The 23,924-nt window shown below is 46.4% G+C and overlaps 2 protein-coding genes across 2 annotated transcripts; both read left to right on the top strand.

The window, feature by feature from the left end:
• The first annotated feature begins 411 nt into the window (after positions 1–411).
• Positions 412–7,390, top strand: LOC134413381 (uncharacterized). Its single transcript, XM_063147563.1, has 2 exons — positions 412–531; positions 3,669–7,390. The coding sequence occupies exons 1-2, from the start codon at positions 435–437 to the stop codon at positions 7,388–7,390; spliced, it is 3,819 nt and encodes a 1,272-aa protein (XP_063003633.1). The 5' UTR covers positions 412–434.
• A 6,630-nt stretch (positions 7,391–14,020) lies between these two features.
• Positions 14,021–22,867, top strand: LOC134396902 (enkurin-like). The gene is made up of 5 exons (XM_063123776.1): positions 14,021–14,097; positions 16,004–16,152; positions 17,390–17,616; positions 18,745–18,891; positions 22,389–22,867. Exons 1-5 carry the CDS (start codon positions 14,021–14,023, stop codon positions 22,560–22,562), a joined length of 774 nt encoding a protein of 257 aa, XP_062979846.1. The 3' UTR covers positions 22,563–22,867.
• Positions 22,868–23,924: the final 1,057 nt, after the last annotated feature.

The raw sequence follows: 23,924 nt of genomic DNA, 5'->3' as shown, positions 1-23,924 counted from the left end.
TAATAGTTTTCAATGTAAGCCACCTTTGCAGAAAGATGGTTTATTATAATAAAATCATCGTCATCATTTTCTCTTTTATCCACCACGTCCTCTCTAAGCTTTGTGCTTGTGCCATTATGCATTTTGGCTGCTTGTATCTGGCTGGAGTTTCCCGCGTCTATTCTTGTGTGTCCTCTAAGCCTTGCATGACATCAACCAAGTAGAAAGTCTCAATTTTTGTTTCGTGCAGCAGAATTTTGCCCCCCCCCCTTTCTTCTACCTCACAGGGATTGAGCTTCTGTGATGTCTGGGGTCCCTCATCCTTCACTTCTCCCCCCCCCCCACTCTCCAGGCTTGAAAATCCATCCTGCCTCCATCCTGCCTCCACCTCCCCTGTTGTTTTTTGCAGTGTGGTGGAAAGGAGAGAGAGAGAGAGGTTGTGGAGGAGCTGAGCCATGGCCCAATCAGACAACGGCATTGAGATGCCAGCCCTGGGCCGTCCCTTCCAGCTGGGGATGTTGTACGACTGCCGCAAAGATGCCCTCATCCCAGGTAAGAATGGGGGGGGGGGGATCTGCACGAAAACAGCATGAGAGGCGCGTTTGAGTATTGTCCAGATTTTCTTGAAATCGGCTTTGGTCGCCAGGGACACATTGCACAAGAGATGCGGAGTAGAGAGCATCTAAAAACCCGCTTTCATGGGTCCCATGGAAGCGCTTCCCATTCAGGGTGGACAGAGTATAACCTTGAGCGTTATCACAGTAGGGTTCCAATCCACTCTCGACATGGTGGTTTTCGGATTCCCAGGGCAGAACTCACATGTCATCGTGGTCATGCCTCTCCTGCTGTGATCTCACCTCACTACTCTTCTCAATGGAAAAGGCAGTGATAGTTACTATTTATTTATTTATTGCATTTCTATACCCCCTCCACACCAGTAGCCGAAGCTCTATTACTAGCCTGCCTTTTCCCATTCCTAAATGCTGGGTAGTGATTTTATTCCTCTTCACTTCCTGCTTTAGAAAGAGAGAGTAACTAGCCTGCTTTTATGAATGGGAAAGGCAGGCTAGTCACTGCCGCTCCCATTCACAAATGCACAATAGTGATTTTACTCCCCTTAGAAATGCCGCACTTCCTTACTGCTTTAGAAAGAGGGAGTAGATAGGCCGTTTTTATGAATGGGAAAGGCAGGCTAGTTTCTTTCACTGGTGGCAGTAGTGCCTCAGGGGGAAAAGAATGAATGGGGTGGGGCGGGGACAGCCACATCACAGAGGCACACCCAGGATTTAATGCAGGGAGTAAAAGGGCTTTCTGAAAGGGCTTTTCAAAAGGGAAGCGCCTGGTTGGCTGTGGATTGGGGGTGATGATATTAGGTATCAAAAAAGACCTGGAGCTGCTCTCCCTTTGCACCAAATTGCTTGTGTAGATTGGCCCCTGGAGGGGAAGTAGGAGAATTTCTCTGGCAGGAACAGAAGTATTTCAGGTTAATAAACATACCCAGAATCCTAGAATCATACAATAGTAGAGTTGGAAGGGGCCTACAAGGCCATCGAGTCCAACCCCCTGCTCCATGCAGGAACCCACCCTAAAGCATCCCTGACAGATGGTTGTCCAGCTGCCTCTTGAAGGCCTCTAGCGCGGGAGAGCCCACGGCCTCCCTGGGTCATGGGTTCCGGTGCAGAGACCCCTGAGAAACAGCTTTGGCTTGTTCCACAGGAAAGCACTCTCGGTTATTTGACCCATTTATTTATTTATTACATTTTTATACCACCCAATAGCCTAAGCTCTCTGGGCGGTTGACAAGGGCCTAATCTACACCAAGCAGGATATTGCACTATGAAAGCAGTATGATAATAATAATTATCATCATCATACTTTTATTTATTTCTCACCCACCTCTCCCTCTGGATCGAGATGGGGAAGAAGATTGAAAGAGGTATATGAGAGGCAGGAGCCCCACCAAGCAGGATATAGTGGTATGGCAGTGGTATGTGGTATGCATCCATGGGCCCGTACTGCTATAAAGCAGTCGTGAGGCTCCTGCCTTTTATACCACTTTCACAGTGCAATATCCTGCTTGGTGTAGATTAGGCCATAGTCTGGTAATTGTTCCTAGTTGCCACACTTGTTTATTACAATAGCCAAAGCTTTAAAGTTTAAAACTACAGCACAAAATAAAAATAGCAACAAAATAGAACATAGAAACAAAGATTTAAAATACAGTAACAATTTTAAAACAAACTGAGAAACTAAAATGCCAGGAAAAATAAAAAGGTCTTTATCCAGCACCGAAAAAAGCACCCTCTCGGAAACTCATTCCACAACCAGGATGCCACCACAGAAAAGGCCCTCCTCACATGAGTCAAGGGGGTGGTTAGTATTGGTCGCAGGGCGGGGGATCTGCTCAGCTTGCGGTCTGCTCCTAAGGTCTGCTATCCAGGCAACACCCAATAGACTCACATCCAAGACGTGGGTGGCTTTCTTCCATTTTTACTATACAGTACGCATTGGAAGCCTCATCTGAATTGGGACCACAGTGTGGGGAGAGCAGAAGGCTTTAACCTTCCTCACACACACACCAGCTATGGGCCCAGCACAGATCAGGGGACCCACACCTGCAATTTCAATTGCAAATATCGTGATTCGTTGTGTGTTTTTATGGATAGTTATATCTTTAAAGTACTGTCTGCCTTGGCCCTCAGATACTTACAAAACAGGATTCTTTATCACTCCGAGGAGCTGCCTGGCACGCTGTCTACAAATTTTACAAACTCAGGGGGTGGGGAGATTAATAAGAATCTGAGTTGGAAAGATCATGAACTCCTGTCTTTGCTGTTTCCTTTTTCTTCTTCACTCTTGTCCAATCTCGGCTACACTAAAATCCAGGATTTCTGAATTATTATTTTAATGCGGCAGTAGCCACTTCCCACCGGGGAAGCCCCCCCCCCTCTTTAAAATGGGGAGGAAATCCAGATCAGCTGTAGGCCAGCACGCCCTCAGACCCCCTTCTTGATGCCCTCTGGGGTGACCTAACCCTTTCTACTTTTTATTTTACTATTTCTATAGAACAACATTTGTTACTGGCAGCTGGGGGTCACTTCAAAGCCAAAGGAGGGCCTCTAGAGGCTCCCATCTTCTTTTCCTATGAATGTTTCTGGCAAAGGTGACCATATTTGGGCAACCAAAAAAGAAGACACCCAGTGGTGGGGGTGGGAAAGTGGATTTCTGGGACCTCCAGAAAGCGTGTCATTCCTACCCCCTACCCCCAATGCTCCAATCGGGGCCTTTTCTATAATGTCTGGGAATGACACGCTTTCCCCTTTAAGGACCTGATGGGAGCAGTGGGGGGGGGGAGGATGACACACCTTCTCCAAAAAAAACATGTCATTCCACCCCACCACGCTAATGGTGGTCTTAAAGGGGAAAGGACATTATAGAAAAGTACAGAAAATCCCCCCCTGACAGCTAGGATAGAACAAAAACCTGGGCAAACCCACGGAAATCCTGACAGCTGACCACCCTACTTCTGGCCATAGGGTGGGGTTCAGCGATATTCTTAGAAATGAAGATGGCAGCTCGCTGCAGGCCAGCACACCCAGTTTCTCAAATTGCCAAATTTGCCCATGGACCCAAAAAATGTTGCCCACCATGTTCTAAAGGCTAGCATATGTTCCTCTGCTTCATTCCAGGGATCACACTTTGGGACCTGGAGTCACTCCAGAGGAACTTGAATATCAGACCACAGCCCAAGACCGAATCGGAGATCCTCATGTCCGACTCCATTGACGATAAGGCCTCTGCCCTCAACATCTCAGCAGCGCTCAAGGCCAGTTTCCTGGGGGGGCTGATCGAAGTGGGAGGATCAGCCAAATACCTTCAAGACACCAAGACGTCCCGGCAACAGGCCAGAGTCACTCTGCATTACAAAGCCACCACCAAGTACGAACAACTGACCATGAGCCATTTAGGAATCCAAAATGTCTCCTACCCGGCCGTCTTTGAGCATGGCACAGCCACCCATGTTGTCACTGCCATCTTATATGGAGCACAAGCTTTCTTTGTGTTTGACCGAGAAGTCTTTTCTTCTGAGACTGTACAGAAGATAGAAAGAAATATAAAAGTTTTGATTGGGAAGATAATATCATTCACAGGGGAAGCAGAGATGAGTGAGAAGGAAAAATCCAGAGTTCAAAGCATCCAATGCAAGTTTCATGGAGATTTTTCTTTGAAGAGCAATCCAGTGAGTTTCCAAGATGCCAAGAAAATCTATGCCTCTCTACCCATAATGTTAGGGGAGGATGGGGAGAAGGCTGTGCCAGTGAGAGTCTGGCTGTATCCACTGTCCAAGCTGGATTCCAAAGCAGCTAAGATGGTGCATGAGGTGAGCTTAGCCCTGATTGCTGACGTTAAAGCAGTCATGGAGCAAGTGAATGAAATCAAGATGAGATGCAATGACCTAGCAAAGAATCCCATTCCTAACACCTTCCCAGAAATCAAGAAGAAAATCCAGCAATTCAAGAATCTCTGCAATCAATACAGGCAGATTTTCCAGAAGGAGCTGGCAAGAGCCCTGCCTTCCATCCGGGGAGGTGAGAAAGAGGAAGGTGCCCTGGTGGACATCTTGATGTCCATAAACCAATCACCCTTTAATAGCCAAAGACTCCATGAATTTCTGGATACCAAGGAACGAGAGATTCATTTTGTGAAATCTTATCTTGCTATCCTAAATGGGATGGAAGTTATCACCTCGCAGAAGAAGCTTGAAGAAAAAGTGCTTGACGAACAGAATGAGTTTGTCGTATCATTTACATTCACTTCTTTACATGATGAGGAACCGTTTTTATCCAGCTTACACCAATGGATTAAGAAGCCATTTTTGCATAAAATGTCAGATCCCAAAACAGGCAGGTTTGTGCCAGAAAAATACAAGGCCTGGTTTGAGCATGAAGAGAATAGCCAAAACGCTTGGAAAGCTGCCAAATCCATTTCAGATTTTTCCCGTGTCAATAAATCAGATGGGAAGACCCGGTGCATTGTGGCCTCCGTCCCAGACGGGGACAACCCAGGAGCTTCCATTTACCTCTGTGAAAATGGGGAGCTAGTCAGCAGCAGCTTTGAGCTGCCCTCAAAACCTCTCCCTCTCCTCATTGGTGGAATTGGCCATGACTATGTGCAGCTGACCCTTCAGCCGGCTGAATATGGGAGGGCTTCTGTCTTGAGCTACCAGGTGGAGTACAAGATCACAGGAGAAGAAGGCTGGAAGGCTGTGGATACAGAGGACAGCCAGGAGACTTTCCTATTGGGGGGTCTGTCTCCAAACACAGAGTACCAGTTCCGATACGCTGCCAGGAGCAAACCAGGCCTTAGTGAGAGCAGCGATGTGACTCAACCTGTAAAGACACTGCCCACCAGCCCTCCTCGGGAACCGAGAGAGGTAACCGTAGGGCCTTCCGTAATCTCTGTTGCCTGGGAGAGTCCCAGTGTCCTTGGAGTGGGAGTTCTTATAAAGGAGTACAAAGTGGAGTACAGAGGGGGGGGCAGAGAGGGGAATGAAAGTGGCAAAGATGAATGGAATGAAAAAAGAACAGGGGGGGAAACCGAATTCTGTGAAATTGACAGTCTGAAGTCTCAGTCGCCGTACAGAGTCCGAGTGTCGGCTGTGTGTGCCGATGGGGCTCAGAGTGATCCCAGCGAAGAGGTGGAGGTTTCCACATCACGTGTAGAAGAAGGGAAGACCAGACTCGCATACAAATACCTCCCAGAAAGCACCCTGATAGAAATGGGGGTGCCATCAGTGTATGCCCTTCCTTTGCAAAAGGCCACAAGAGATGCCTCAACGTCCCGTCTAAAATACCAGCTAGGAAAAGAGAACTTGCAAGTCCCCAACAAAGTCATTATGATGATCGGAGCAACGGGGTCAGGGAAAACCACTCTCATCAACGGGATGGTCAATTATATCCTGGGCGTTGAATGGGAAGATGCCTTTCGATTCAAACTTATTCATAAAGTGACCAATGGGAGTCAAGCTGAAAGTGAGACAGCTGAAGTGACAACCTATGTGCTGAGTTATCGGGAGGGTTTCAAAATCCCCTATTCCCTCACGATCATTGACACTCCTGGATTTGGAAATACGACAGGCACAGAGTGCAGCAAATTCTTAAGAGAGCAGATCCAGGAGTTTTTCTCCAACCCAGGCAGCATTGACCATATCGATGCTCTCTGTCTTGTAGTTCAGGCCTCCTTTGGTCGCTTACCTCCCGACCAGAAATATGTGTTTGACTCGGTGCTCTCCATTTTTGGGAAAGATATAAAGGACAATACCCAGGTCCTGATCACCTTTGCAGATGGACAGGCACCCCCTGTTCTAGAGGCCATCCAGAAAGCGGACGTGCCGTGTGCGAAGGAGGCCCACGGCAGCCCTGTTCACTTCAAATTCAATAATTCCGCGCTGTTTGCCAACAGTCGTAAAGAAAGTGGGGGCAGCTTCAATGGCGATGAAATGTTCTGGCAAATGGGCACTGAGAGCATGAAGGCCTTCTTTGACTCGTTAAACAAATTGGCGACTGGAAGTTTATCTTTGACGAAGGAAGTCCTCCGGGTCCGGAAGGAGCTGGACGCCGTCGTGGAGCGGCTGCAGCCCCACATCAAAACAGGGCTGGTGAAACGGGAAGAACTGAGGAAGACACAGCATGCTTTGAATCAGTGCAAGGACGACGTGGCGGCCAACCAACACTTTGAGTATGAAGTAGTAAAAACTGTGCCTGTGAAGGAGGAAATCTCTGGTAGCGGCAGCTATGCCGTTAATTGCACGATTTGCCAATTCACCTGTCACTACCCTTGCGGCAGTCCTGGGGACGCGGACAGGCCAGGTTGTGCCGCTCTCAATCCGAATTCGGGAAGTTGCGCCGTCTGTCCTGGCCAGTGTGCCTGGGAGGCGCATCTCAAAGAGAAATTCCGATTTCAGTATAAAGTAGTAAAAGAGAAAAAGACCTATGAGGAGTTGAAGCAAAAATATGAAAAGGCCTGTGGTGAGAGGAAGGCCACCGAGAAGACACTTCGAAATCTCTGCCAGGAATACGAAGAGGTGAGAGGAGTTCTAGGAGGCCTTGCCCAAAAAGCTTCCCAAAGCCTCCAGCGCCTGCAGGAAATGGCCTTGAAGCCCAGCTTCTGGTCGGCCCCTCAATATGTGGACCTGCTCATCATGTCAGAACAGCAGCAGCTAAAGCCTGGCTACCAGGGAAGGATCCAGACGCTGAAAGGAGTGAAGGAAGCGGCTGAGATCACGCAAAAGATCGCCAACCAGGAGCCCCTGCTGCCTGGAGAACAAGGCCTCTATGCGCAGGGAGAACCGAGGAAGCCTCCTCCCCCTCGGACAGCCACGCTGGTGAAAGGGGGCGGGGGCCGCTCTTAGGGGTCCATTTAAAGAAGGGAGGGAACAAAGGCCCCCCTCAGCCCCAGACCTTTGCACACAAGCCCTGTTTGCCTTTTTCTAGCAGCAGTAACCCCTGATTAGATTATCCCCAATTGAGACGAGAGTCCGGGGTGGCGGCGGTTAGAGAATCAGTGCTACTAAATGCAGCAAGACCTTCATTTCTCTGTTACGAAAAGGAAAGTGTTTGTTGCTTTTAAGACACTTTGTGCTCCAACCTGCTTATTGTCCATTTGCATTGCCGGGTGCCAAGTTGCTGGGGTGTATATTATCCTCGAGATGAGCCAGAGAACCTGAAGATTTTTTACACAATAAAAAAATTGAAACAAAGCCCTCATAAAATCCATCGGGCAGCATCATATACGGTTGCTGCCTCCTGCTCTTTCCATTGCACCAATGGGACCCACTGCTAGCACAACAGGAAATTAGGACTTCAAAAAGCAAGCAGAAACGAGCAGAAATGCTAGTTTCCCGATCAGGATAATTCAGCAGAACTCTCTCCTGTGAACTCCGCTGACTTCCCTTGTTCTGGAAATCAGAGACAAGTCTGACAGGAATGGGAGAGAGAGGGTCTCCTTAGTGGCTGCCCCCAGGTTTGAAACTCCCTGCTTGGGGAGACCCCTCTTGCCTCCTCTCTTTGGGTCTTCTGCCGGATGGCAAGAACATTTACATGCCAGCAGGCTGCCTGGTTGGGGGTTCTATTGCTGCATTGCTCTTAACCCTGCACTGAGCTGTGCAGGATCTACACCACCGCTTTCAAATGGTTTATAACACTTTTGACAACTGTTGGGGCCCAGGACACAGGCCATAGACAGTCTTCAAACTGTTTTCAAAGTGTTTTATCCTCCTTGGTGTAGATCTGGCCTGGTTTCAATATCTCTTGGATTATTTTTTATATATTATTGTTTTGAATATTTCTTATTGGCAGACACTTTGGTTTCTTTCTTAAGATAAAGTGGAATGTAATGTTTTTAAAATAACTAAGAATACCTGTAATAGCCTAACTACAATAATAATAATAATAATAATAATAATAATAATAATAATAATAATAATAATATGATGGTGATGGTGATGATTTGGGGAGGGTGGCGAACCCTATCCCGTTGTCCCTTGCACCAGTCACGTCTAAGAGCCTCCCTGCAAAAGAAGCCCTGGAACTTCTGCCTGGAAGCTACGTCCATCAGGAGAAGGCTGATCTGGGACGAGACCACCAGCTCCATAGCTTCATCACACCAGCGTTATACTGTGCAATCACTGAGAATTGCGTGCAAAGGACTCCAAGTTTTCCAGCTTATAATCTGCTTTTACTGTGTACTCCCAGGCATCCTGCTTTAATTGTGCTTCTCAGCCAAAAGAAGCGTCGTATTTTAGTACCCCTTTAAGAGTGAATCTTTTGTTGTTCTCCGAGCGGCCACTGGGGGCGGAAGAGGATGATTTGATATTTTTAAACTTCAAATTAAGCAAATGCTTACATCTGTGTAAGTGTTAAAGCTAAAGACATCAAAACTGGCACAGTAATAGATACTAAGGAGGGCTTTCAGCATACCAAATTTGAATCAGATTGGGTCATCCGTTGATTTTTTTATGATTTCTTACATTTCTCCCCCTTAAACCCTTTTCCTGGTATGCAAAGGATCTTAAGAGCGCTGCCGACTGGAGTGTGATTTAGCTAACAAGAAGAAGAAGAAGAAGAGCTTTACGCTATGGGGATAATTCGAGGGAAATGGGTATGTGGGATGAAGCTCCCAGTCACCAATAGGATGACACCTGGTCCTCATCCACCCTCTAAATGTGCAGCTTCGTGGAGCCCCGTGTTGGCACCTGGTTGTCCGCGGTGGGAACAGGATGCTGGTCTGGATGTACCCTTCGTCTGATCCAGCTTCAGGGCCCTTCTTTTGCTCTTACACTCTGCTGAGAAACTAAGTGCTGGAAATAATGGTGCACACTTTGCATTTGGCATGAAATACACTTCTGTAAACATAACTGCCTCCCACTTTTTTCCCATGTGTTTTTGGGAACCCTGTATTACTAGTGTTTGCTTTTTTGAATCGCACTACGCAAATATAAACTAATCTGTTCTTTCAGAATGATCCCAAAGATGTATTCTTGAGGGCGGGTGGGTTGGGGGAGCATGCTTAACCTGGAAAAGAGGAGACTGAGGGGAGACATGGTAGTACTCTTCAAATACTTAAAAGGTTGTCACACAGAGGAGGGCCAGGATCTCTTCTCGGTCCTCCCAGAGTGCAGGACACGGAATAACGGGCTCAAGTTAAAGGAAGCCAGATTCCGGCTGGACATCAGGAAAAACTTCCTGATTGTTAGAGCAGCACGACAGTGGAATCAGTTACCTAGGGAGGTTGTGGGCTCTCCCACACTAGAGGCCTTCAAGAGGCAGCTGTCAGGGATGCTTTAGGGTGGATTCCTGCACTGAGCAGGGGGTGGGACTCGATGGCCTTTTAGGCCCCTTCCAACTCTACTATTCTTTGTGGACTCATGGAGCTGCCTTACGCACCACACCAGACCTTTAGTCCATCTTTCCCAATATTCTCTCATCCGACTGACAGCCACTCTCCAGGATCTCTGCAGAGAAGGTTCCCCCAGCCCTGATGTTACCTATACACCTTTTATACCAAGGTTGAACCCAGGTCCTTCTTTGTGCAAAACATGGGCACTACCATTGGGATGTGGCCCCTCTCCAAACATGGAAGGAGACCCCTGACTTAGCCAAAGAGGTCTACCGGTAGCTCCACTCGTGGTCCCTTTTCACATTTATTCTGATTTATTCTGAACAGAAACTATCTAGTAATTGTAATTATTCAGGGATCTCAAATATTCTACAAAGCAAGAATAAGTATTATTTCGTCATGTTATTCCAGGCTGGCCTGAGTCCATCTCCTGGTGGCTCTCCTCCATTTTAACCAGTTGAGTTTAACAACAAGCCCTGGATCGATTCAAAACCCCTCATACAGAATAGAATTGCCACATTGCCTGTAAGCAGGCCATGAAATGGAAGTAGAGGGATCAACCCATCACCTCTTAACTACACTGCCTGTGTTTAACAGCGCCGCTGGGCTGAGTTAAATGATCCACATCTGTGTTGTGCAAAATTCGGCTTTCTTACAGGCAGTAATTCTGGGTTATTCCATTTTCCCAAGTGTTGTGCAGAAAAAGAAAAGCAGGCCAATTTCATTCACCTTTACACTGAAGGAAGCCCCAGTGAGGACACCTGGGGCTAATCTACACCTACTGCCCTTTCGCAACAGAGGAAGGATAATTGCGAAGTTTCCCACTTCCACTGTGGTTGCTCACGCAGCACACATGAGGGAAGTTTCCCACAAGTAAAGGAGAGCCATTGCAGGAGGACGTGTTCCCTGTGACGGCGGTTCCAAATGTGCATTGGCAGAAGTGGGCAGGACTGGACAGACGGGTACAGGTAGGGTGACCATATGAAAAGGAGGACCGGGCTCCTATATCTTTAACAGCTGTATTGAAAAGGGAATTTCAGCAGGTTTCATTTGTATACGTGGGGAACCTGCTGAAATTTCCTCTTCATCACAACAGTTAAAGCTGCTGGTGCCCTGCCCTCTTTTAAATCTGGTCACTCTAGTATAGCTTCTACAGCTTTAACTGTTGTGATGAAGAGGGAATTTCACCAGGTTCCCCATATATACAAATGACACCTGCTGAAATTCCCTTTTCTATGCAACTGTTAAAGATACAGGAACCCTGTCCTCCTTTTCATATGGTCACCCTAGTACAGGGCATGGATTATTATTTTTAATAACTCCTCCAAGATGTGCACCAGCGCAAATACACAGCAACACAAGGGGGGATAGGCACTGTGTCGAAGACGTGCTCTCGCACATCGATACGTTTATGCTAAAAAAAATACACACAGTCAGCACCAAAACTTGCTGATAACCAATAAAAAAAATGTTCTGAAAATGACGGATGGGTCCGCTCTCACACATGCCCGAAGCTGCTGGACAGCGGTGTGCCCCCAGGACAGCGGGTTGGCTGTTCGCCGAGCAGGGAGCTTGTGCCAAAGAGCAACAGTTTTGGGAAGGGGGGGGCACACCAGCTGTGGACGTCAGGATTGTAGCAAGAGAGCCGGAAAAGCCATTGCAAATCCAGTCAGCGATATTCCTGAATAACTGAGGGGTCGACCCGAGACCACCGTGGGAGTAGATGAATGTCATGTGGCCCAGTAGGGATGGCTGTGATATTATTCAGAAATAAAGGCTGGTGTAGACAAGGCCCCGGCCTCATAGAATCATAGAATAGCAGAGTTGGAAGGGACCAAAAGGCCATCAAGTCCAACCCCCTGCAGGAATCCACCCTAAAGCATCCCTGACAGATGGAGTGCAGGCTATCTTCTCTAAATTCAAGGAAAGAATAAAAAGGAGTGTGTGTTCAGAAGACCCCCTCAACCATGGCTTTAACCACAGTGAATAAGGCTTTGGTTAAAGCCGTGGTTTAAGGTGTCTTCTGAACAGGGGCTGTGTGTTTTTGCTGTAGCATGCCTGTGCTCCCACCCCCTGATCACAACCTGCTTTAAAAGCTTTGGGTTCAGCATCTAATATTTAGCTCCTCAGCATCTAATATTTAACAAACGCAATAGAAAACAGTTTTTCCTTATTATTATGTAAAGAAGAAGAAAAGGCCACCCAGAATATTGTCGTGATGGCTAGGCTGTATCAGATATTGTTCAAAGATGGCGTACCTCACTGCCACAGAGAGGATGAGCCTTCCTACACAAGGCATTTAACAGTCAATTGATAAGAAACCTGCCATATTCCAATCATGAAGAAGAAGAAAATATCCAAGGAAAGAAGGCAGCTATATACCTGTGCAGGTGTGGGTACGGCTCATGAGCACAAGACCCGATGGAGAATTTGGCCAGTAATGACAGGGATGGGTTTGTGGACCAGCAGGACCAGGAGCCCAGTGGGCGGAGCCTCTCCTTCCTCCCTCCCTCCCACCCTTCGGAATCCCAACTGCCACCACAACCTGGGCTGGGGAAAGCTCAAACGTGGTTGAGACTCCATCTTGGTCAGCAGCGGTTAGTGGGGAAGGGAAAGGCCTAACAACGTAGGGTGGGCGTTATCTGGTCCCACACGTTCAGTTCCCGATTCGTGGAGTCTGTTGACTTCTGTGCCTTGAGTGGTACGACTCACGCTCACCTCCAGGAGATGGATCCCAAACAGCCATTGCATGATGGTTAGAAGCTGAAAGGTTCACCGGACGCTTCTCAGCCGTTTGGTCCATCACTTGTTCCTAGAGACTGGCCAGGCCTCCTTGGCTCTCTCCCCAGCCCCCGAAAGCCCACGCCCTTGACGCAAGGCACCTGACAGCCTAGTGCAGCCTTCCCCGACCTTGTGCCCCCCAGACTCCTTTCAGCACCTCCTGAAAACATCGTTGTTCCAGGAAGCCCTCCCTGGAGGACCAGCCATAGTTCACTTTGGATTTTGCTTCTTTTAAAAAAATCTATTTTAATGTGTTTCTATTCTGCTTTTATTTTATTTTATCTTGTACACCACTATGGAATTTTGAATGGGGAGCGGTATATAAATATTGCCTAGCTACAGTGATCCATGCTCTGATCACCTCTCGTTTGGATTACTGCAATGCATTATACGTGGGGCTGACTTTGAAAATGGTCCGGAAGCTTCAGCTGGTACAAAACAGGGCAGCCCATTTACTAACAGGGACTGGCCGGCGAGACCACATCTCACCAGTCCTTTTACAACTTTGTTGGCTGCCAGTCCAGGTCCGGGCCTGATTCAAAGTGCTGATATTAACATTTAAAGCCCTAAACGGCTTGGGGCCAGGCTAGCTGAAGGAACGCCTCCTCCCATATGTACCTGCCCGGACCCTAAGGTCATCTACAGGGGCCCTTCTCCATGAGCCCCTGCCAAAGGAAGTGAGGCAGGTGGCTACCAGGAGGAGCAGGGCCTTCTCTGCTGTGGCACCCCAGCTGTGGAATGAGCTCCCTAAGGAGGTTCGCCTGGCACCTACACTATACTCTTTTAGATGCCAGGTGAAGACCTTTTTATTCTCCCAGCATTTTAACAGTCTATAAATAAATTTTAACTTGGGGTTTTAAATTTGTAATTTTGCATTGCTGCTGTTTTTATATTGTATTTTATAGTATGGTTTTATACTGTTGTTTTATACTTCGAATGTTTTTAATTTCTGTGAACCGCCCAGAGAGCTCCAGCTATTGGGCGGTATAGAAATGTAATAAATAAATAAATAAATAAATAAATAAATAAATAAATAAATGTAGCTTTGGACTCCACCTCCCGGCATTCCTGACCACTAGCCATACTAGCAGGAGTTGAAGCCCAAGCCATCTGAAGGGCACCAGCTTGGGGGAGGATAGTCCAATGCGTGGGTGAGTGAGTGAGAACTGTCACTTCCCCTGAATTCATATCCTAGGCTCTCTCTCTTCCCCACAAGCAGGTGGGTCTGGCTATCTTTAGCAGGGCTTCCCCCAACCCACCCAATCCACTTTTTACTTTTCCAGTCTGCAAGCACTTTTGACAGCCACTTCAACTAATCCCTTGTGCAATTTAAGCTCTCTGCAGGACTCTCCACCGTCTGAAGATGACCGCACTCTACCTGGAGGAAAATATTTACAATCTGCTGCCCTCAGAAGAGACAGAACCCATCAAAACGCAGCGGTAAGGGGGCAAGCAGGTGAGAAAACTTCACCTGGTCAAGCATGACATTTTGTCACTCTGTAAGGTCCTTTCTCAGAGCTTCTCCACACAAGTGATTTATTGCACACTCATAATGACCGAAATTCCCGCTTGAAAGCGGCAGGAGAAGGCATCAGAGGCTGACAGTTTCGTTAAAAGGACTCACGGATGTTTGCAGGTCCTTTTAATGACACTGTCAGCCTCTGATGCCTCTCCTGCCGATTTCAAGCGGGAATCGGTCATTATATGTATACACAAACCAACAAAAACCCAAAATGGAGTAATAAATTGAAATTGCATGATAAAACATTGCCATCTGCTGGGAGCAGAATTGAAAGACACGGGAAGGAAACTGGCAGAAACAGGTGAGGGGGGGGCGGAGGGCAGTGCGTGTATTGTGTCAATTGTTAAACCCTTGAAGGCTCCAGAAGACAAAGCCCCAATAAGGCTGCAGGTTTTTTGCTAAATGTGGAGAAGCCCTCCAGCGAAGAGCCACATTCCGGCTGATTGGCTAAGATTGTTAAAGTTCCTCCAAACATGGGTCATTCACAAATAGCATTAACAGTATTTCATTGCAGCTATTCATTTAAAAAAAACAGTGATGGGAGTTCTTTCAATTTGATTAAGAAATGTGGTCACCAAACCAGTAAAATATTTGTTTGTTTTTAAAATGAATGAATAAATAATTTATTCCACAGAGATGCACAATGTGGTAAATAACTCCTCCCCAGTTGTACCCCAAAACTTCATATGGGCCTACAGAGGGCTTGGGGTGGGGGGTCATTTGGCCCACCCAACCAAAAGTATTTCTATGCCCCCAGCTTACATGGTGATTAGCCTTTGTGACCAGCCACACCTCCCATGGCAGCCATTTTGTGGTGGTGCCCAAGACAGTGTCCTCACATTTTCAGATGTGGCCATAAGTTAGACTGTTAGAGCAGTATGACAATGGAACCAGTGACCTAGGGAGGTTGTGGGCTCCCCCACACTAGAGGCCTTCAAGAGGCAGCTGGACTACCATCTGTCAGGGATGCTTTAGGGTGGATTCCTGCCTTGAGCAGGGGGTTGGACTCGATGGCCTTGTAGGCCCTTTCCAACTCTGCTATTCTATGATTCCATGATTCTATGATTCTAAGTCCGCATCGATTGCCTATGCCTGCTGAAGAGCTTTCTATAGTTTTCCATACGCAGGAGCCTTGGGAGAGGTACTTTCCAGGGCACCTGTCATCCGCACAATGAGGGATTCAAGCATCCTGGGCAGCTGGCATTTCCCAGAATCCCTGGTGCTTCAGCTATTGCAATTGCAGCATTCAAGGCGCCAGGGAGGGAGGGACGGCAGGCACCCACTGGCTCAGGTGACTGTTCAAGCTAAAGAAGAACTTGGCACTGGGGGAGGGCGGGGAAGGTTGCCATCAGTCCAGCATTTGACCACGGATTATGAATTGATTGAATTTATATTCGGAACCAGTTTCTTCAAGATCTGAGCAACATCACTATTAAAAATCCATTTCAAAGGAAGAAGTCGCAGGCTGACCAAGAAGCAAAAAGAAGCTGGGGAAATCAAAACAGGGTGGGGGTGGGGACCTTTGAAGAGGGATGGGGGGTAGCACTAATAAAAACAGCAGTTTGGTGAGGTTGGTGGTGCTGCTGCGTCTCCTCAGCCCTTTGCTTAGGAATTTTGGCCAGTCCTTTGCTATAGCAATCATAGCTTGTACCCATGATATGTCAGACATACCTTCCACTAAGGAATATCATAGCAACATTTATCCAGTTGTTCTGGAGATAGAAATAATTGGCATTGTGCAATTATATTGTCCGTGGGGAAAGTCTAGAGCTTAAGCTTCCCTTTGAGTTTTAACTATTCTTTCTACTTTTTCTGGAATTAAAGGTATGTGTCAACATTCAAACCATTGGTGGAACGTGAGACACAAGAGAAGAAGACAGCACCGTGCAAAACGATGGGAATACCCAAACTCCAAGTCCCCACGCCAAGAGACTTTCTCCGGAAACATTCAAAGGAACCGAAGCTTCCAAAGCGTACGTGTTGGGCCTAGCAATATTCCATGCCAAAACCTTTCCCGTGTGTAAGGCCTTGACCCAGAGTCAGGGAGGACAGAGGCCCTCTGCGGAAAGGTGTCACAGCCATCAAAGGGCCACCAAGGTAGGGTGTTTTGCTTCTGCATCTGCTCCAAAGAACATGGCGGATGGACTGGACCAGGACAGGCCTAGTGGATGTGCTGCTTTCTTGTGCCATGTCTTCAGATGGGATGCCAATGTGAGGCCATTGTAGCATGTTTTGGAGATACTCTACAGCTAACAAAGATCTCAGGTTATGGGCATTTAAGGTCAAGCAAAAGATGTCTGTCCTGCACTCTCAGTGCAGGACACGGAATAACGGGCTCAAGTTAAAGGAAGCCAGATTCCAGCTGGACATCAGGAAAAACTTCCTGACTGTTAGAGCAGTACGACAATGGAACCACTGACCTAGGGAGGTTGTGGGCTCTCCCACACTAGAGGCCTTCAAGAGGCAGCTGGACAACTGTCTGTCAGGGATGCTTTAGGGTGGATTCCTGCATGGAGCAGGGGGTTGGACTTGATGGCCTTGTAGGCCTCTTACAACTCTGCTATTCTATGATTCTATGAAATGTACATACCGGCCCGAAGGAGTCAGCATGTAACATTCCATTGTCAAGAAAAGATCCCTGTAATATATATATATTTGGCCCGGGGGGGTGGGGGCGGTGGCAAGCTGACTGACAAGACCAACTTCAAATGCTTTAAATCTCCAGACTCTTTTTCAAAATGATACCTCCTTTTTTAAAACAAAGTATATATGGGGGTTAGATTTAAATAGGGTGGCCCTATGAAAAGGAGGACAGGGCTCCTGTATCTTTTAACGGTTACATAGAAAAGGGAATTTCAGCAGGTGTCATTTATATGCATGCAGCAGCTGGTGAAATCCTCTCTTCATCACAACAGTTAAAGCTGCAGGAGCTCTGCCCTCTTTTGTATCTGGTCACTCTCGCATATCTCCTGTAGCTTTAATTGTTGTGATGAAGAGGGCATTTCACCAGCTGCTGCATATAAATAAATAAATACTGTGGAAGTGATATGTGGAATGTGCCCCAAATCGTTATCAGTGCACTTCAATATCACTATAAAGCAGTAGTGTAGATCTAGTCGTGCATAGCGATAAAATAGTTGCCACTATTGTATGGTGTGTAATTATTATTATTATTATTATTATTATTATTATTATTATTATACAACCCAGGAAAAAGAGGTCCGGGCAGTAAGAGACCACCAGAACTGCACGTGCCATTAAGGACAGACCACCCCATCATGGGCATCCACAGTGAGAAGAATTACATCGCTACCAACGTCGCTGAGGCCATCATGGCAGTGGCTAAGAAACCGCTACATGCATGTGTAGACGTGCGAAAGGGAGACAAGTTTCTCATCGACGATTCAGGACTTGTTAAAAAGTACCTCAAGAAAAAGGTAGGCAGTGCTACAAATGACAGGATGTGGTTAAAGTAATATTCGTAGCAGGGTTGGAAAGTTTTAGCACCTGATATATCATCATGAATGATGACAGAGTCCTTCAAGAGGCAGCTGGACAGCCATCTGTCAGGGATGCTTTAGGGTGGATTCCTGCATTGAGCAGGGGGTTGGACTCGATGGCCTTGTAGGCCCCTTCCAACTCTGCTATTCTATGATTCTATGATTCTATATATCATCATGAATAACGACAACCAATTAAATGATTTCACATGATTCATCATTTGCTTATGAGCTACTTAATTGGTTGTCATTCAGTAAATATATACATTTCCATATTATGAAAACCAAAACAATGGCACCTTTTTTCAATACTGAAGGAAGTTGGAGACAACTCACCACTAAATGCAAGGCATGACTTGGTGTTCGAGGGGCATATGTATCAGTGCAGGATTCCTGCCTTGAGCAGGGGGTTGGACTCGATGGCCTTGTAGGCCCCTTCCCACTCTGCGATTCTATGATTCTATCTCTGGAAGAAAGGAAGGGCCCTGGGGCTGATCTTACTGCTCATCATGCTTGGCCTTTTTGTTTTTACTCTGCTAACTGCCTTTTTAACAAGAGGCAGCAATACCATATAAAGCCAACAGGGACGACATGGAATTTGGGCCTTGCTGCTTTTCCTATTTTGGCTGAACATCTTGGGATAAGACCCTGCACACATCAGGAGATCAGAACAACATTATTGATATTTTGGGAATAATAAACTAACTATTGAGACTTACAACCGTGTTTTGCAATGACATCCAGCTCTGAGCTGGACTGAAATTAATCCATCTTTTGATGGTTGAACATCTTGACAAAAGCAAAGGCCTCTGATGGGGTTGTCCATAAATGCCACTCGTGTGGTTTTTAGGTTTTAGTATTAACTTTGAAGCTTATCTTTCTCTGGAAATGTTAAATAAAGTAGCAGTTAATAATGGATAGCATTAATTAACCATTTTTTATGATACATTGGTATCTTGGTGTCTTTTCCTGCACTCTATGTTGGATGGGAAAAGGTGATGCTGAAGCTGCCCGCGTGGCCTCCATAATGCGCACTTTGAGACATAACGGGTGTGTTTCTTGTAGGATTTTGGTGTTACACCAATATACATTAAAAAGCGAAAGAAGGAAGCAAAGACAGCCCAGGAAGAGACTGACGCCAGCCTGGAGGAGGCCCTTGAGCAGAAAGGCCTGACGCGGCTCTCCAGGGAAGAGAGGGAAAACGTCCTGGAGGTACAGAAGGCGGCTCACATCAAACCATGTCCAGGGAGATGTCTAAACGTCATCTTTGCCGCACGGTGGCTGTGAACCGGCGCTGCGTCGGTTACATGACGCAGCCACTGATTTACATCCACAGTGGGACAAATAGACGAAGCTGTGCATGGAAAAAAGTCAGTTACTCACCCTGACTTTTCCTGCTGGAGTGAGATCAGCAAGGATCTTCTGGCATCTGTCCTCACTCTGGTGTCAAACCGGGGGGGGGGGGAGTTCTCAGGCAGAAGGCAACCTCTGATTGGTTGCGGGAAGCTGGGCGGGGGGCAGGGGGTGGGCCTGGCGAAACATATGGCCATTGGAGCACTTCCTCAGAATTACCTGCTGCCACCCCACAGCAGCGCCGTGAAGGCAGGCTGTAGAAGATAGATAATAAACTGTTCTTTCCTTCTGGTAAAAGAAACGGAAGAGTGTTTATTCAAGTTACATAATGAGGGTGGGCACCGTTTGCCCAGATGGAACCTGAGGCCACAGCTAGACCTAAGGTTTCTCCTGGGATCATCCAGGGTTCGCCCCTGCCTGAGCACTGGATCCCCTGTGTGTCACCTAGGTGAACAGGTTTGACCCCTGGACGATCCAGGGATAAACCTTAGGTCTAGCTATGGCCCTAGAATGATTGTGCATCAGGACTGAGCAGGTCACCAACTGTGTTTCAGAATTCAGAGCATTACAGCATTGAGCTGAGCCCATGGCTGCTTCGAGGCAAGTGGCTCCTCGGACTCAGAACCGCGATTGCGCTTCCAGTCCACACGGCAAGCAGGCTTGCGTGGGAATTTCCGCACCACCAGAGACGCAGACGCCATTGTTCTCTCTGTGCATCCCATGATCATAGAATCATAGCATAGCAGAGTTGGAAGGGGCCTACAAGGCCATCGAGTCCAACCCCCTGCTCGATGCAGGAATCTACCCTAAAGCATCCCTGGCAGATGGCTGTCCAACCGTACCAGCGGCAGGCAAAACTAAAGCTGCAGTGGGATGAAGCCCCAGTTCACCTGCCATTTGGAACTCAGCACACATTCACTATAACCTTGACCATTATTTGTTTTTAATCAGTCTTTCAATTAGCAGTAAAATACTTTTCTGTATATATATTTTTTAAAAAATATATTAGTGAAATGCCACTTAAATTAAGGAGTGTTAGAATGCTCTAAAACTATCATACTAATTAAAGAGATGGGGAAAGGCCATTTTCCTGTCACCATCAGTTTAGCCATGTGGCTCACAGTGGTGACCACAAATGGCTTTTTAAGTATAAAAAATATTAAATAGCACGATGGTTTTATAGCACGAGTAGCACTCTTTCATTGAAATGGCATTTTACATATGTATACACACAACTTTTCAGTTATAATGCATATTATATATTATAACCAGGCCCCCCATTTTAGAGCTAGTTAAAAGGCTGAAAACCAATAATCAGGGTGATCAAATGGCAGCCACTGAATGTGTGCTGAGCTGTGATAACTTCACCTGCCCAATACGAGCCCCATCAGACGAGTGTTTTATTGCACGCTCGTTACTGGGCACTCACGGATTCTCGTGGGCCCCCTCACAACGTCATCTGCCTTCCGCGGGCCACGTGCACGTTGTTCGAAAGAGGGAGTTGCGAGGGACAAGCGTGTGGGCGAGAACCGACAGCAAACAAACGCAATTCCCCCCCCCCCGTGTGATGACGCTCTTAGTCACTGCCCACATCCAAAGCCTGCCCTTTAAAACAAGACAGAAGGAGGGTGCAAAATGCTTCTACACCTGTAGAGATCCCGCTTTCCCTCTGTTTTTCTAAAAGACATTGGATTTTCTGCAGTCCTTTTCTCAAATACAAAAGAACCGCAGGAAAATACAGAATGACAAAGATTGGATTTCTGTGTTGTGGGATGCCCTATAAAAAGTCAGTGAGTAAACCACGGGATTTCCATACCAAATGCATAGTGTAGAACCATCCCATGAAAGCTTCTGCCATAATAGCATTAATTAACCCCTTTGGAATCTCCCATTTTATCTGTTTAATTTGGCCAAATTCACATCGGTTGGACTTCTGTGAAACACCCCATGAAACTGGAGTAACATCATCTACCTTTTTTCATAGAAAGTTGACGTCATAGATTTTTGTCCAGATAATTTTGCACAATGGGATTATTAAAAAAAAAAAAAAACATATAATGAGCTTCATCCCACATACCTGTTTCCCTTGAATTATCCCCTACAGCGCTAAGTTGTCGCCGTTGTTGTTGCTACCGGGTAGCTAGATACTTTGCATACTAGGAAATGGGTTTGTTGGTTTGTTTATTTATTTATTTATTCATTACACTTATATACCGCCCCCATAGCCAGGGCTCTCTGGGCGGTTTACAGAAATTCTAAAATTAAAATAAAAACGAGTATACAAAATTTAAAATTCTAAAATATAGAACATGCACACATAAAGCATTAAAAACCGTTAAAAAACTAAACATGTGGGTGATTAAGATGTGCCGCCATATGCCTGGGCAAAGAGGAAAGTCTTAACCTGGCACCGGAAAGATAGCAGCGTTGGTGCCAGGCGAGCCTCATCAGGGAGATCGTTCCATAGTCTGGGGGCCACCACCGAAAAGGCCCTGTCCCTTGTTGCCACACTCCGAGCCTCTCTCGGAGTGGGCACCCGGAGGAGGACCTTAGATGTTGAACGTAGTGACCGGGTATATTCACGTTGGGAGAGGCGTTCCATCAGGTATTGCGGTCCCAAGCCGTGTAAGGCTTTATAGGTCAAAACCAGCACCTTGAATTGGGCTCGGAAACATACAGGCAGCCAATGCAAGCAGACCAGAGCAGGTTGAACCTTCTGGTTCCCGAAATCAATCTAGCTGCTGCATTTTGCACTAGCTGCACCTTCCGAACCATCTTCAAAGGCAGCCCTATGTAGAGTGCATTGTAGTAATCTAACTTGGAGGTTTAAGGGGGGAACTGTAAAAAAAAACACATAAAAAATCAATGGATGACCCAATCAGATTCAAATTTGGTATGCTTAAAGCTCTTCTTAATATCTATTACTGTGCCAATTTTGATGTCTTTAGCTTTAAAGTTTATGCAGATGTAAGCATTTGTTTAATTTTTCTTCAAATCCTGCTCCTGCGCCCCAGTGGCCGCTCGGAAAACAACAAATGATACGCTCAAAAACTAGTAGCAAAATATTGCACTTCTTTTGGTTAAGAAGTGCAATTAAAGCAGGATGCATGGGAGTACTTCACAATAAAAGAAGATTATAAGCTGGAAAACTTTGGAGTCCTTTGCACACAATTCACAGTGATTGCACAGTATAACGCTGGTGTGATAAAGCTCAATGTTATCTTTCTAGTTTTTGTCAATTATTTTAACTCTTTCCGGCATTGTTGGGTGAAAAGAAACATCTCCCCCCACCCCCAAATGCTGCTGCATTCTTCGAAAGACTCCATTTAAGCTTGCTTTTCATATAATCCATGCAGGGTCTCAAGCACAACTGGGAGGAGATCAATCAGGAATTCCAAAGCCTTTCCGTGGTCATCGACACGGTGCCACGGAAGCTTCGGAAAGAGAAAATGGAGGTGCAGATGCGGCAGCTGGAACATGACATCAACATACTGGAGAAACACAAAATGATCTACATTGCCAATGAATAAGGAGGCCCTCCGAAATCCTGGCCACGATCCAAGCCATTGGCGTCAGTGGGAGAGTTGCGCACCTGCTTGCATCTCTCCCACTGAAATCACTGAGACTTAAAACATGGTTAACTCTGGGTGGATTGTGCCCATTTTTATTTTAGAAGCAATTAAAAATGAATCTATTTTCTACAGCAGGGCTGGGGAAATGTCTGCCCCCCCCTTCCCAGATGGTGCTGAAATCCAACTCCCATCAGGCCCATCCAGTATGTCCAGTAGTCAGGATTGATGGGGCCCGAAGGCCAACGACATCTGGCAGCCCACAATTCCCCCTTCCTCCTCCTCCTCCTCCTCCTCCTCCTCCTCCTCCTCCTCCGCAGGTAACTAAAAATACCAATTGCTTCAATACCATTTTCTTTTTGTAGTAAAATAAAATAATAGCCAATTTTAACAAATATCTTGCAAGTTTTGGATTTTAAAGTTCTGGAAAAGTTATGATGGGTCTTGTTTTATTCTGAAATAAATATCCACATTAATTACTTTTCCCACCTATGTTTTTATTGGTGTGTGTGTGTGTGTGTGTGTGTGTGTGTGTGTGTGTGTGTGTGTTTAGGCACACAGCGGTCAGTCGTGATGCCCATTCACCTTGCAACTTCCATTTCCCCTAAGATATAGGCACTGCTTTTCCACACACGTGGTCCAAGGTGCTGCACAATAGAATATAAGAACAAACAGGAAACAACCTCACTACAGCAGCCATTTCAAGAATGGACAAGGGTGTGGACAAGGGTTTTCAGTGGGAAAGCTTTTCACGGTCTAGCTCCTTCCTATCTCTCCTCTCTCATCTCACACTATTGCCCCGCTCGTGCTCTTCGTTCCTCTGATGCCATGTTTCTCACCTGCCCAAGGGTCTCTACTTCCCTTGCTCGGCTTCGTCCATTTTCTTCTGCTGCCCCTTACGCCTGGAACGCTATTCCAGAACATCTGAGATCCACAAGTTCAATCGCAGCTTTAAAGCTCAGCTAAAAACTTTTCTTTTTCCTAAAGCTTTTAAAACCTGATGTTGTTTGGACTCTATACTGTTAGTTTTACCCTACCCTGTGCCTGTTTACCCTACCCAGTGCCTGTTTGCATTCTCTTCCCCTCCTTATTGCTTTACTATGATTTTATTAGAATGTAAGCCTATGCGGCAGGGTCTTGCTATTTACTGTTTTACTCTGTACAGCACCATGTACATTGATGGTGCTATATAAATAAATAAATAAATAAATAAATAATAATAATAACAACCCCCAAAGTCCAGAGACATGTATAGTTATTTTCGCCTAAGGTGCCGAAATCACTTGGCCCACCTTGGGTACGACACACCTTGATGGGGGTGGG

This window comes from Elgaria multicarinata, chromosome 1 (genome assembly GCF_023053635.1).
Source record: "Elgaria multicarinata webbii isolate HBS135686 ecotype San Diego chromosome 1, rElgMul1.1.pri, whole genome shotgun sequence".
NCBI classification, from domain to species: Eukaryota; Metazoa; Chordata; class Lepidosauria; order Squamata; family Anguidae; genus Elgaria; species Elgaria multicarinata.
The sequence above is the reverse complement of the archived record's forward strand: the minus strand, read 5'-3'. Positions and strand labels throughout refer to the sequence as shown.